Source organism: Thermochaetoides thermophila (assembly GCF_000221225.1).
Source record: "Thermochaetoides thermophila DSM 1495 unplaced genomic scaffold scf7180000011820, whole genome shotgun sequence".
Lineage (NCBI taxonomy): Eukaryota > Fungi > Ascomycota > Sordariomycetes > Sordariales > Chaetomiaceae > Thermochaetoides > Thermochaetoides thermophila.
In genome coordinates this window covers 1,334,081-1,348,841 of record NW_006383036.1, presented here as the reverse complement: position 1 = coordinate 1,348,841, position 14,761 = coordinate 1,334,081, and the positions used below count along the sequence as shown (strand labels likewise).

The 14,761-nt window shown below is 55.7% G+C and overlaps 2 protein-coding genes across 2 annotated transcripts; one reads left to right on the top strand and one right to left on the bottom strand.

Annotated features, from left to right (window-relative positions):
* Nucleotides 1-722: 722 nt before the first annotated feature.
* On the bottom strand, nucleotides 723-4,637 carry CTHT_0053700 (telomerase reverse transcriptase-like protein; the record flags this gene model as incomplete). Its single annotated transcript, XM_006695643.1, has 9 exons — nucleotides 723-1,006; nucleotides 1,096-1,164; nucleotides 1,224-1,245; nucleotides 1,312-2,112; nucleotides 2,173-2,634; nucleotides 2,694-3,053; nucleotides 3,119-3,474; nucleotides 3,555-4,107; nucleotides 4,167-4,637. The coding sequence occupies 9 exons, from the start codon at nucleotides 4,635-4,637 to the stop codon at nucleotides 723-725; spliced, it is 3,378 nt and encodes a 1,125-aa protein (XP_006695706.1).
* Nucleotides 4,638-8,379: 3,742 nt separating this feature from the next.
* CTHT_0053690 (uncharacterized protein) lies at nucleotides 8,380-14,723 on the top strand (the record flags this gene model as incomplete). The annotated part of the gene is made up of 2 exons (XM_006695642.1): nucleotides 8,380-14,541; nucleotides 14,604-14,723. The coding sequence occupies 2 exons, from the start codon at nucleotides 8,380-8,382 to the stop codon at nucleotides 14,721-14,723; spliced, it is 6,282 nt and encodes a 2,093-aa protein (XP_006695705.1).
* Nucleotides 14,724-14,761: the final 38 nt, after the last annotated feature.

The window sequence follows — 14,761 nt, the reverse complement described above, 5'->3', positions numbered from 1 at the left end:
TTTTTTTTTTTTTTTCGTTTCTACACCTAGAGTTCAGTAACTGATGGCCGAGATGTGTTGTATCTTGTGTCTTACGTAGGTGTGGAGTTGTCTCCCTACGTTCCTGGACCTTTACTAGTGAGGACATGTCTCAGGAGCTGAGCTGCCTGGCTTATTATCTCTTAAAACATAGATCGAAATCATACTGTCTCACGATGTATTTACAGCTTGTTATCCATGACTTTGCTTCGTCAACTCGCGGATGACAGCTGGTATGACAGACGATATCTTGGAGACAGATGTATCCGGGAGGTTGAGCTTGGCAATAACAGCACTGAAATAATTTGGGGGTCTGTCGCTAAAGTGGACGCTGTTCACTATCATCAATTCCCGCGTTACTGTTGCTGTAGCCTTTGCTTAAGAGTTTTTCTCGAAAAAGGCACAACCGGGGATGGGCAGAAGTTGACGACACCACTGTTTATCCGGCTCGTGACTCTTTCACTACCTTGCCTAATGCTGCCACATCTAGCCCTTTCCTCAATGATAGCTTTTGCATCTCCCCATCTAACCAAGCCAGGGTATCTCCATAACCAGCCTGTTTCCTTTTGAGCACCTGACGACAAGCAGTCATGGCTAGCCTGACTCAGCAACGATTGATTAGTACGCACGCTAGACTGTCTAAGCAAGGCCTTTTGGTCGCGACGTCCTCTGAGATCAATCGCATCAAACAAAGGATGGACTACTTACCATGACACCTCTCCCTTCTTGACCGAGCACACATACCCAGGGTATCTCTCCCTCCGGGCACGGCTGGTCAGCAGCACAAATGCGACGTCAATCAGCGTCTTTATCGTCTCGGTAATGATACCACGGGCCGGTTTCTTGCCCGCTGCAGCCATACAGCGCGCGTATGCCCACATTTTCGTCGCTGTTTCCATAAACGCCGAGTAAATGTTGGAAAGTACTGTGGTGCGTGGGTTGAGGGAGGTATCAAAGAACATTAGGTGGGATTGAATCTTGAATGCATCTGTGGAAGTGGTCAGGGTGCCCCGTTATTAGTGTGGTTCAGTGGTGAGAATTTGGGGGGGGGGGGGGGAAGGGGGGGGAGGAACCTACTGATGACTTTGCGCTTGAAATTCCAGCCCGGGGAGCGGGAGAAGTCGACCGTGAGAGAGTTGAAGATCGCTGGATATATCGTCAGCAGCTTCGCGAGATTGAACTGAGAGCAGCTGTGTACGACATACCTGGCTCCTGCAGTCCATCCCTCTGTTTAACGATCCCCAGAGTCTTGCAGTCAATCCACAAACCACAGTAAGGGAATCGATCCCTTACTCCCTCTGGTCGGGGCACCGGCTCCCCGCCAACGACCGTATCAAAATTGACCAGGCTTTTTTTCGGGTTCACCGTCACCCCGTACTCCGGCACACCCGCCGTCATCACCTCAACAAACCTTTCCGCCTTCCCCCGGTCCGTGGTAATCAACAGAAAATCATCAATGAGCCTCATCAACAGACAATCCTCACTCTCCAACAAAAACCCCAACCGCCGCCTCTCCAGATCGGCGTAGAACCAACTACACAGCATCGACGATAGCACCGACCCCTGTGGGATGCCTTCCTTCTGGCGATAATACTTCTTCCCGATCCTGACCAAGTTTTGTGCGATATGCTCGGCCGCAAGCGCGAGTATATCCCGTGCCTTGAGCGTTCTGCGCACCGCGCTATCCACAAACACCGTGTCGCGTCGCTTCAGCGCAAGCGATTGCTCCACACGATCCGGGAAGGAGGGCTGCGCGCGGACGCCACCACCGTTGCGCTCGGTCGCGGCGGCCGCGGCTAGTGCTGTGATATGCCATCGTTTGTATGGCCTCGCGACGCTTTTCGGGCCGGTGGCGTCGGACATGGCGATTTCGACATGCTTTAACAGAGCATATTGCACATGCTGGGGGATCTGGTTCAAGAGGGCGATGATGGCATCTTGGGGGATGGTGTCGAAGGCGGCTTGGACGTCGATCTTGGCGAAAAAGAGGTTATTGTGGGGTCCGGGGCCGAGACGGGACTTGAAGGCTTTGATGCGTTGGTAGATATCCCCAACAGAGAACATAGATGCGCCGAGACGGCTAGGGTTGAGAGCCTTGGGGACCGTTTCGTCAGCTTTGATCTCACAATTAGCGTGACTTGGGAGCGAACTTACCTTCTCGAGCTTAAGCACGGAGTTGACCGGGCCCAGGATGGAGTTTATGCTGGGTCCAAGAACTCTCTGTTTCCCACGGATAGCGGTCCGACGACGCAGGTTCATGATAGGCCGCATGGAAGTCTGCTTTGGAAGCAGACGAACCTGCGAGAAGCCCAGCTGGCGAGCTTCCAGGATGCGAAGAGCGTCTTCTGTTTTGACCTCTTCAAACATCTTGGTCTTCAGGGCTGCCATCGCGGGTTCTGCCACATAACGCCAAACATCGTGGCGAAAGAAAAAGAGTCGGTACTTGTCGGTACTGGACTCGGTCACGTAGAAGTTACTGCGGATCAGGGGTATTAAGAAGGAGTCAAAGAGGTAGTACAGGAACTCATAGAATATCTCGGTCCGTTTCCTCGTGTCGGACTGGGAGCTTTTCTGACCCCTTAAACCCGGGGGAGCAAGCCACTCGATCTCATGCACCTAGATTTTGCGTCAGCCCACCCAGTCAGCAGCTCAAGAACCGCCGCACAACACGATACCTTCATTCCCTGCATAACTTCATGGAGACACATGCTCTCAAACCGACGCAGGTGGATGAAGTGATGCACCTTTTTCAAGAAACATGCCTGGTTATGCTCCTGAACAGGCCCCGTGCCCCAAAAGTCCTTCGGAATGACTTTGGAAATGACGGCTTGGCAGAAGGCAGAGACGCTGGAGATAGGGGTAGCTAGGTCGGTCAAAGTAGAGTACTCCAGGTTCTCCACTATCGCTGGACCTGACGTCTTTGACTTCTCTCGCCCCTTGGCCGGCTTGAGCGACGATCTCAAAGAGGACGAAACGCTTCGGCTCTGGACGACCTGGACGGCTTCCTCCTTCTGACCATTTCCCCGGATGGGCAACTGCGTCCTGTAAGTGAGAGCTCTTGGGTCGATAGTTTTATGGCAACATGTGTGATTCATCTTACCGGGCAGTAGTACTGCAACAGCTCTGTATACGCACAGCGCTTATGAAGCACTTGTAGGCGACGGACAAGGCGAAGCGCATCTCCCCTGAGCCTCTTGGGGATATGTACATGCCGAGTGCTCTTTTTTGCAGCAGAGCTGCCGTCGCTCTTGGGTACTACTACTGGGGGGAACTTCTTGGCTATCTCTTCCTCCCGGAGGGTGTAATCTTGAAACCGCTGGGTGGTCTGCGAACGGTCGACGGGAGACGTGAACACATTGTGCAGACCGAATTGGCGGGGAAATATGTACATCATGACATGCACAGCGCTTTCATCACCGTCTTCTCCATCTCTGTAGGGGAACCGGTTCAAGACATCTGCAGCGCAACAAACATCGTGAGCGTCAGGCTATTTCCCGTAAAGAACGAAAAAAAAAAAAAAGGGATCCCAGACGTACGGATATGGCGGAGCCCAAAATGGACAAGACCACGAGCATTCAGGGCAGCTCTAGCGTAGAGCATCCTACTCCTCACAAAGCAGATCTCGGATGGGCGGAGTTCGGCATTTTTCGGGCCAAGACCGCTGGTATTGGCGCTGGCGTTGGCCTTAGACGATAAGTTGGGCTTAAGCTTGGTATCTCTGACAACGTCTCGGGCAGCCTTCGAGAGGGCCTCAAGTTCATGGACGGGGACACCACAGAGCTGGTAGAGGTTTCCCCTGCCAGCCTTGACGGGCTGGAAAATGGCACAATCGACGAGAAGATCGATCATGATGCGCTCGCCTTCCTTCCCCAGCAGCATAAGCAGCTGCGGCCAGGGCGAGCTCTTTAGAGCGTCGACATGTTCGTTAGGATAAACACGAATCACACCTGGGATGGTGGTCCCTGCGGCGGCAGCAGGATTCGCTTGCATGCCGGGGCCAGTCTGCTTGCGGAAACCATCGCAGAGCAGATGTTTTGGCCAGGATGCTGTTTCTCGAGAGAAGAGCAGCCAGATGACAAAATCAACAATCTGGGTTTGAATCAGCTGGTTGCTCCTGGATCCTAAACCCTGTCTTGGGGAACACTCACTTCAGCTTGCGTGTAGATGGAGCCCTTGAGGCCATCCGAGAGAGTCGTGCACGACTCGCTCCCCTTTTGGGAGAAGGCCACCCATTGCTTCCAGCGCAGATCTGCCTTTTCATCGGTTTCCCCAGATGAATAACGGCGGGCCACGATAGTCGAATCGAGATAGTCCCCGAGCAGACGTTCTTCCTCAGTTGGCGTCCGGTCGGCTCCCGGGCCAACCCGGCCAATTGAACTGATCTTCCTGCGTCTGAGACGGGAAGTCTTAGGCAGCCTCAAGAGGAAGTACTGGCGGAGCGTAACAGTCTCGGTGTAGTACTGGGCCAATAAGTCATGTTTTACCGTAGTGCTGAGTGGCACAACAGTGTGCTTGACACGCTTCACGTAGCGAGGAGGAGCATCTTGACCTTGTTGGTTATTCTCAGAGACAGTGCTGCGACTCCTCTTCCGTGATAGAACGTCGTTGCCCCCGACCATGGCGATCCGTAGCCTGGGGGTTGTGGTAAGCACATGGGCGGTCGTTTTCCTCACTCAAGACATAAGGTAAGCAGGTGAATGAGGCAGCGATAAGTGAGACATCTATGATCTACACCGTAGCGTAATCCATATCAGTGGCAGGCGAACCTGTGCACATGGATAATTGGGCGATACTCCGTAATCTGTATCCGTAAATGGTTTGAATGTGAATGGACTGGTTGCTCGTCCAACCGAAGCGATCTCGATTGGGATGCTCGACCGTGGGAGCTCCGTGTTCTACTAGCTTAGTTGGTACTGGGTTTGAAGTTGGTTGCGATTCGGTATTGAAGGTTTACACGAGGCTACAAGCCGTTGTGACAGTCTGGGTTGGGTTCTGTGACGCGCCGCGTGGTCACTACGCGTCGGTGGATGGCGGACCGCGCGGATGGGGTCGAGCGGCTGACAGCCTCAAACGGTTTATGCTTAGTAGCTTTCAACCAGATTGTAGATTTGTTGGTGTCAAAACAATCAGACTGATATCAGTACAGTAGTGCGCACACAAATCTATTTTTGCCAACTAGCTACCACCCTCTGTCGTATTATCCGGAGAGGCTATCTAGCATAGGTACGGTTTCGCGATGGAAGTTGGTTTTCTTTCCAAGCTCACCTGGGATTCTTTCCATCTAGTTCATTGGACTTTTTTTTTTTTTTGGGGGGGGGGGGGTCCAGCTGCGAGCGAGAGACATCTGGCCTGTCAGGGCGTTGCAGCTTTGACCACGGCGGCTGTGGCACTTGTGGCACTGTGGCAGCGGCCCCTCCCCTCAGAGCCACAGGTGTGCACCCCTTGGTCCCGCCGTTTGGGAAGCGAACGGACTCGACGGAGACGTCCACAAAGCTGGGGAATTCCAGCCGTGCACCAGCCAATTGGTGCGTCATTTGGGCAGCCACACAGAGGTATTTCCACCTATTCCATCCAGCAAGACAAAGTCCCAGACAAATAAACGTCCGACTTTCCTGAGATGAGCGCTTGGCTCTCACTCATTGATGAAGTCTGTCTGGCATGCTGCCCTTCATGCGAACTTGCAGGCCCTCAAAAAGAAAAGTGCCCACCGCCCCTGATGATCCTGATGGGGGGGCTGGAAGCCTCTGGGCTTAAAACTATGCGATGAAGCCTTGCCTGAAGTGGGGCAACGGCCCAGTTCGAGGATTTTGAAGAAGAACGGGGCTGATCCATGCTTCAGGTTCATGCGCAGCAATTGACTTGAATCCTCCGTTAGAAGATCATGATCTGCCGAAACCGTTGGGCCGATGCGCTTCCATGACAACTGCAGATGGCCAGACAACCTACTGCACCGCTGCGGTCAGCATCTGCAGGGCTACATTGCAGGAAGGTTGCCAGGTACGGATGCTACAGCCTATGTACTTAGGTAGGTACTTGTACAGACTACCTATTAGAGCCAGAAGTTTCACAGGAACGCGCATGTTCTGAGTACGAATTGGCTTATAATTGCCAAAAAAAAAAAAAAACCTTAGCACGAACGACGTAGCTCATTTGCTCTCCGACCGACCTGCATCATCGTCTGTTCTGATCACTGCGGTCCGATAAGTATTGTAAACAGATGCTCCAGGTACACTTCCTAGGTAGCTCAAGCAAAGGGAAGGAGAACTGGAACTGCCTACGTGCGGAACTTCGAAGATGTGAGATACTGGACACTCACTGAGAGGGGTAACCAGGCCAGTAGCGCGGGAAGAGGCAAATCAAGAAAAAGAGAAAATTGACTGCCCAAACAGGAAGTTGTTCCAAGCCTGCCCTGGCTCTCCACCAGCTCCTCGGTTCATGTCTACTCAAAGTTTTCCATCTGCGTCCCCTGTGTGTTTCCTACTGACTTTCGTAAGCCCATCTTCCGGACACAGGTTCTGGCCCCTGGCATCAAATAAACAGCAGGGCAAGACGAAATTGGAACAGTGATTGTTATGATTGCCTTTGGGGCTGTGATTGCGCATCCGGTTTGCCGCCTGCTCGGAAAGCCACAGGAGAGAGTTGATCATGGGTGTCCTCAATCTCGCTGTCCATTGCCTCCTCCAACTTTGCTGGCTGGGAGGGGGACCAACCGGACAGTTATCGATGACGCTGATGATCGATTCGAACGGTAACTTGAGTTCAATACCGAACATACTCAGGGTAGGAGTATTTACACCTTCTCGTGCCCTGTGCAGCTGAGGTTCGTTGGCTGCTTGGGAAAAATCAGTCATCAGCCCGTCGTTTTTGAGATGTGGTCTGTCCATTTAGCCGCCTGTGTCTTCGGAGCGTGGTGGACAAGGCTGGACCAAGCGTCTTGGCGGCGTCGTTTCAGGGCGTGAATGGGGCTGATGGGATGGGAGTGAAGTGGATCCTGGGTGCGACAAAACCCACAAGCAAGGGTTTCCGGGGGTTCCAGCAGGGTCTGCAGATTGTTGCAGCCGTCGCGGAGCCCCTGGGGGGCCTCTCCTGGCCTGCGCTGCACAGCTGCTGACGGCCTACTCCATACTGCCATGCTGCTGCTTTGCTGCTTGTTGCTGACTGTCACTTACTTGCTGCTGGCGCTGTTCCTGCTGCTGCTTGCTGCCCGACTGCAGTTGCTTTCCATCCATTGCTGCTGCGCTCCTGCTGCACCTCCCCCAATCCGAGTGCCTTTCCAGGCTCCGCTGGGCTCCGTTGAATCTGTTGTCCGCGTCCGTTGTGCGACTCGCTGCCAGCCACAACCCCTGTTCCACTGTAGCCCCAGGCCCATCGAAGGCCAGTGAAGATTTCCCAGGAAAGCAAGCTTCCAGTATGGAAGGTTCGGGCCAATCCCAGCGCTCGCCAGCACAGGGACGTTGAACTGAGAACTGACAATTCTGAACGACGACGTCCATTGACCAACCGACCAATCGCCCAATCCCATTCACAAACCATCCATCCAATCCACAGCTGCCCTCCATCTGCATCGGTCCATCTTTTTTTTTTTTTTGCCTGCTGTCCACAAGCGTGCATCTCCGTGCCGGCAACGCTGAGTGCCACAGCACCAAAGCACACAGCATCCAATCTATCCTACCACGCCCCCCCCCCCAAAAAAAAGGCCCATCCCGCACACACCACCACCCACCGGACAGTTGTCGCTGGTCCGGATGAGTTTTCTTGGGCATAGCGACAGCGCATGGACAACCGCAGCGAATACAACTCAACGACGCTAAACCAGAGCTCGAGATAGCGTATAGCTCTTGAATGCTGCTTTCCTCCCGTCCAGGTTGGACCGCAGGAACATACGACCACTCCCATGGAACGGAGATTTTAATGATCTTCTGTGCTCGTGCTCGTGCTGCATGCTGCGTGCATCCCACACCTCAATCCCCAGGCCTGTTTCCTGATTCCTGAATGCCGATTCTCGCTTTTCGATCCTAGATTTCTCGAATTCTCGGCGCTCGCTCCTGGGCACGCAACCACACAGTCAAAATCAAAGCTGCCCTGCTCCCCGGCCAGCAGATAGCCTCTGTGTAGGTACGACGACTGCTACCGTACCTGGGCTTCCCCTCCGACTTGGTTCGCTCTTTCGCACTCCTGATCCTCGATTCCTCGATCCCTGTACGCCCAGGTGCCAGAGACAACGGAAAACAAGGAAACTGCACAACTGCGGAGCAGCCAAGCCACTGCGTGATACGAGCCCTCGCCCAGCCATGAGACGAATGGGAAAGTAATGGGACAGGCCACTAGACCTCGACCTCGACCGCGTCTGTTGCCGCCAACATGGACCATGGCAGCCTTGGAGAGGACGCTGTCCGGCGCTCCGGCCCGATTGTTGCTCTCAACCACCACTCGCACGCTCGATCTCACTCCCGCTCCCACTCCCATTCCCATACACATCATTTCCGCTCCCGCTCGAGCTCCCGAGACGACGACACTCCTCCTGCCCTTGGTTGCAGCCCGGACAGCATCGACGACCCCAAGCTCCAGAAGATCCCCATCGACGCCTACGCTGCAGCAAATCTGCACGGCTTCCAAGCCAATGTCCGCGCGACTGATGCGTCGAATGACCCCGACGACGACCCCGTAGACCCGGCCGATTTTTACCGCAGCTACCGAGAAGGCGCCCAGCCCGGGCACGTCGCTGCACCATCGTTGACCGATCCTATGACCGCTGATCTTCCTGCTTCTCCTCAGCTCTCGGCGTCTGCTGCCAACACCAACACCACTAGCCCCCGCAGACCGACGTCGTCGCGGTCAAACGGCACCGGTGCCCCTCTCAAGGGCCCCCAGGCCACAACCGCACTCCCCCAGCGGGGCATTCCTCAACCCAGCCAGCGCTCCGTCTCAAATCCCGCCGAGAGTCGCATACCAACCCCATCGGCATCGGCAACGTCAACGAGACCCCCTCTGACCGTCAGCCACGTCCCGAGCGTGAAGGATCTGAAGAAGAGGTTTGACCAGTCAGCCCCATCATCGCAATCCACAGACCCTGTCCGGAAATCGACGCCGAGATCTCGAGACCCGAGCTTGAATGGCAGGTTGACAAGTGCTGGCACCGGTGCAACCTCTCACGGTGCACCCACGACCTCATCGGGGACACGCGATACGCCACGCGACCCGACAAAAACATCCCATACTCGACCCCGATATCTGGCCGGAGACCCTTCTCACAACATTTCGCAGCAATCGTTCGCGAGCAGGATAGCCCGGCCGCGTGCCGGTGCATCCAAGCCGCCAAACGACCCTGGCTCGCGCACTCTGCTCTTTGGAGAGATCTTACCGGAGCAGAGCGGCTCGGCCACGCCGGGCTTTGGTATCGAGAGCGTCACACGTCCTAGGAGGACCTCTGACTCCAGCATACAGAACCCGACGCGCTATCAGATGCGAAGCCGCTCCGACCCCGATGTCGAGCCCCCATCGCCGAGCGACTGGTATCGAACGGTTGACTCGTCCCAGCAGCACGGGTTCGATCACGCGGCTACCTCGTTGTCCAAGAACCATTCCCGTGCGCGTAGTGATCTCGCCGGCTCGAAGCTTCCCCTGCCCCCGATCCGTCCAGACATTGCCGTGTCGAAGCGTGACACCGATTCACCCGTCTCCCCTGTATCCTCAACCTCACAAACATCCACGGCCTCGCGCCTACCCCGGCTGGCCAAGCGGATGAACACTTCATCTAGTCACGCCAGCCCTGTCTCGAGTCGCTCCAGTTCGCCTTCTGCTTTCAGATACTCCACAGGCGCCGGCCGATCCTCGCGGCAGCCCGCGCAGTCGACGGCATCCCGTTCTAAAACCCCCACAACGAGCAGCTCTTCACAGGTCAAGACCCCATCTCAAACCCCCACTTCCTCGGCGCGCAAGGCACCTCCGCCAAGCACCACAACTTCATCGGCCAGCCGGCTCAACGCCTATGTAGCCGTTCCCCCTCCGAAGCTCTCGCCTCCCCTCCGTAGCTCTCGACCCCGTCAGTCTGTCGCAAGTGCCACAACGGCTGCATCCAGAATGCGCGCAGTTGAGAGGACGCCGGCTCCGAAGCAGGAAGAGCCTACCCCTCGCAGGCGAAAGATATCAGTTGGTGCCATCGATTTCGCCCAAAGGCGGGAAACCATCAAGCTTGCCTACAGCAAGTCCCTTCGTGAGACGCAGGCACTTGAAGCAAGGAAGGCAGCTGCAGAGAAAAGGAAGAAGGAACTAGAGACTGTTGCAAAAACAAAAGTGGAAGCCGAGGCTGCTGTTGTCGCCGCCCTTGCTAATAGCACGGCTACTGCCCTTGCCGCGCCTGTTCTGCCCCGAAAGACCAGTAGCAGAAGGCCCTCCACTACAGACCCCTTGGCGGGGAGTATCTTGACAAGCGCAAGGCCCGGATCAGAACCGAGAGAGCCCGAGGCGGCAGAAGCAGGACAACTTCCAGCAGAATCAGCATCCGGACCGGCAGAAACGGCAGCTGAATCCCTCCCTCGGATTGAGTTGCCCGTCTCGCGGGAGCTGACGCCAACGGAAGACTCTGGTCTCCCCGAGGCTTCCGTTGTGCTCCAGGAGCCGCATAATGAGCCACTTAACTACCGTCCCAGCTCTCTTAGATTGGAGATACCAGGAGCGTTCCCCGACGCGGAGCTTGTTCCTTCATCCCATGATGATATGCCAATCTCCGCGGTATCTGACACTAGCGCCATTACGGAGTTTGACACAGAGGTGCAAACAGAACCTCCGAGGCAAGAAAGTGGGCCAGTCGCAGGTGCTTCTTTGGATGAGATTCCTCCGGCCTTGTCTCAGTCTGCGGCCGAGCCGAAGGTTACCGGGCAATCCCTCCACGAACAACAGCCGCATTCCTCGATCCAGCACGACCAAAAAAGCGCATCCTACCGGCCCTCCCCGGAGAACGAGCCTCAGGAGGACGATTGTGTTTCCATCAAGATCTCGCTCGACACCTCCGCAATCCCCGATGCGCAGCCGCGACCATCTTCCCAGCCCGCTCCGGCCCGGCCCAGCGCTTACATGCCTTATCCGGCTGATGAAGATGACGATGAGTACGTGCCGCGGCCGTATATTCCCCCAGCCGATAGTTACAAGACGACTGTTACCATTCTGGGTCCGGATCATGATTTTAAGCCGTTGCACAAGGACCAGCCTCGTGAAACCACACCCCTGGCGGGCCTGCGTCAAGCAGATGAGCTTTCCGCAGCAGCTGCCGCTTCTGAACCCGGCTCCCGGGGAGCTTCCCGTCTGGATGAAAGCCGTTTTGAGAAAGGCTCACCTGATCTCGAGGGTTTGGAGCGAATCGAAGACTTCTATATTGGACCGCGGCTCCGTGACAATGTGGCCGCTCTGCGTGACTCAACCTTTACTTCATCTGGTTCGGGAACAAACACGCCTCTCGATGTTCACCATTCCTCCTCTTCATCACAATACCCTGAGCCGTCTGGCATTAACACATCACTCGGGCTCACTGTCCCTTCGCTTTTGGCTCCCGGCAATCGACAAAGCCACCATTCCGCGTGGACCGACTTTTCTATCGGAAGCGAGGAACCCGACGGTGGCCGCCCATTCTCTGCTGCGGCTTCACACGATGACTACCTAACTTCCGAAGGCGGAGTCATCAGAGTCAGACCTTCTGTGGGGGATCTCAGCACTTGCGCTTCGAGCTTCGGAGAGCTCACTCAAAGCCCGGAAATATCATCATCACTGGACCGCTCCCGAGCCCCCTCGCCACCTATGCTTCCTGAGCTGCCCCCTAGCCGCCAGCTTTCGCTTGAGCCCGAGAGCGCCGATATCTTGACCGCCCGCAGCGAGCCTGGCTCGACGAGGACGTCATCGGTATCCAGGCCACCCATTCCCGAGCGCTCCTCTTCGGTGCGCACTTGCGACCAGGAAAGCAGGACTCTATACCTCTCCGAAAGTCGCCCACATAGCTACGCCCATAGCCATGACGGACTCCAGCCTGCTGGCAGTACTAACACTATGTCTCCTCCAGCCTCGGTATCACGACTTCAACTCGACTCTGCAGCCGGGTCACGAGATTCTCTCGGGGAGAGCACACTGGCAGAGCAACAGTCGGCGCCCCTAACTGAAGAAGAGCAGGCCGAGCAAAAGCGACTTCGGCAGCGACAGCTGGTGATTCGGGAACTGATCGATACCGAGGAGACATTTGTTAGAGACATGACTGTCGTCGAAGAGATCTACAAGGGCACCGCCGAAGCTTGCCCGAACCTGGACAGCAAGACCATCAAGTTAATATTCCGGAACACTGACGAGATCATTGCCTTCCACACTGCTCTGCTTGCCGAGTTCAAAGAGGGTGCCTCGACAGTATATACTCCTCCAAAGGCAAGGAGATCGCCGCAGCTCGCGCCAAACGCCCCGGACTCGGACTCTTCGGCTGCTGCTCCGACAGCGTCGTCCAGCAAAATACAACATGACGACGAGAAGGATCGTTTGACGTCTCTCGGGCCCATCTTCACGAGAAACATCGACCAGCTGAAGGCGGTGCACGAAACGTATCTGCGCACCAGTGACGCGGCGGCCAAGCGCCTGCTCCAGATCCAAGAAGACAAGACGGTCATGGTCTGGCTGAATGAATGCAATGTTGTCGCCAAGGAGCTCACGACAGCCTGGAACCTCGACTCCCTGCTGATCAAGCCCATGCAGCGCATCACCAAATATCCCGACATCATCACTCATCTTCTCAAGTACACGCCCGACAACCATCCGGACCGCGAGCCCCTCATCCAAGCGAGGACCGCTGTGATTGATGCCATCGACGAGATCAACAAGAGCAAGAAGAACTTTGAGCTCGTGGGGCAAATCGTCAGCAACAAGAAGCGCAAGGAGTCATCGGATGTCAGGCTCGGTCTGGCGCGGGCCTTTGGCAAGCGTGTTGACAAGCTCCAAGGCACCGGGTCCAAGACAGCCGAGGATGAAGAGTACCAGCGTCTCCAGCAGCAGTTCAGTGACGATTTTCTCCGGTTGCAAGTCGTGCTGCGCGACGTGGAATTCTACACGCGCTCTGTGTCCACCTACGTCCACGAGTTCTTGCAATATCTGTCGTCTATTGAGCTGGTCATGCGCCTACAGCCGTCGAGGGACTATGCCCACATTGAGTCCAAGTGGGTGCAATTCAACGTTTCGATGAGGGATATCGAGAAGGTTGCCCTGGAGAAGCATCTGGCTGATGTTAGGAAGCACGTCATCGAGCCGTTTGAACAAGTCATCCGGTGCTATACCAATCCCTCGCTGGCGATGAAGAAGCGGGCCAAGCGTCGCCTTGACTACGAGAGGTACATGCAGCTCAAGGCAAACGGCAAAAAGATCGACAAGCAACTCGCCGAGCTAGTCGAGCAGTACGAGGCGCTCAACGACACGCTCAAGAAGGAGCTTCCTAAGCTTTCAGCCCTTACTGCCAGGGTTGGCAACATCTGCCTGGGCAAGTTCATTTGCATCCAGGCCTCATGGTTCGCGATGTGGAAAGAGAAAGTGAAGATGCCACTCCAAGAGCTCGGCGATCATGTCCCTGAGCCTGCCGAGATCGTCTCAGCCTTTCAGAGGGAATTCTCCATCCAGGAGGAGAGGGCCATGTCCCTTGGCATCCTCAATCCAGCACTCAAAACCCGTACTTCCCAATCGACAACCGACGAGGCATCATCTGTCCTGTCCAGGACTCGGTCCAGGCCGAGCGATCTTGGGTCAACCCGTACCCGCGGGCTCTCTATTAACAGCGACAACAACGCGCCGACCCTGCCCACGCCTGACTTTGGCAAGCGCAATAGCGGCCAGTTTACCCTATCACCCGCTAGCAGTGGTCTGCCAAGCCCAGCCAACTACTACCGTGACTTTTACCCAGGCATCAACAACACCAGCTCTCCCCAACTCCGTGGTGGCAGTGGCTCTCCTGTCACATCCTCCGACCCACATGCCACCACCACCATTACCACCACCACCACCACCACCACCACCACCACCAACAACAACAACAACAACAACAACAACAACAACAACAACAATGGTTCGGCGGCATCTTCTTCCGCCTCATTCTCATCCCGTCAGCCCCAGCAACGTCCCAGCACCGGCCGCAGCCTCGACTCAACCGGCATGCCCCGTCAAAGCTCGGACTCGACGGCTTTCTATAGTGCTTACATGCACCAAACCCCGCGCAGTCGGCGCGGCTCGAACTCAACCTTTAACTCGAACATTGTGGCCGCCACAGAGACACGGCGCCATTCGGGCCTGTTCCAGTCGGCACTACCGCCACCGGACACTCCCGGTGCCACGAGCGCCGCCGAGGAGTTCTTTTTCCGCAGCGGCGTGTCGTCGCGGGCGTCTAGCCCTGCCGGCGAGCGCGGCGGGAGCCAGCACAAGGTTCTGTGGCTCGCTGCGTCGCTGTTCGAGTTTAATATCGAGACCACCAAATACGAGGCTGGCTATCCTTACTTGACGTACCAGGCCGGTGAGGTAAGTTTCCCTTTTGTGCCATTCAAGTAAATGGAAGAATAAGATTCTGATCGTGATGCCAGATATTTGACGTCATTGGGGAGAAGGGTGAGCTTTGGCTGGCAAAAAACCAGGACGATCCGAGCCAAACGATCGGATGGATCTGGTCAAAGCACTTTGCCAAGTTGGCGGATGATGTGTAACTTTTTTTCTGTTCTCTTCGACCCTTCTTGTCTTGTTT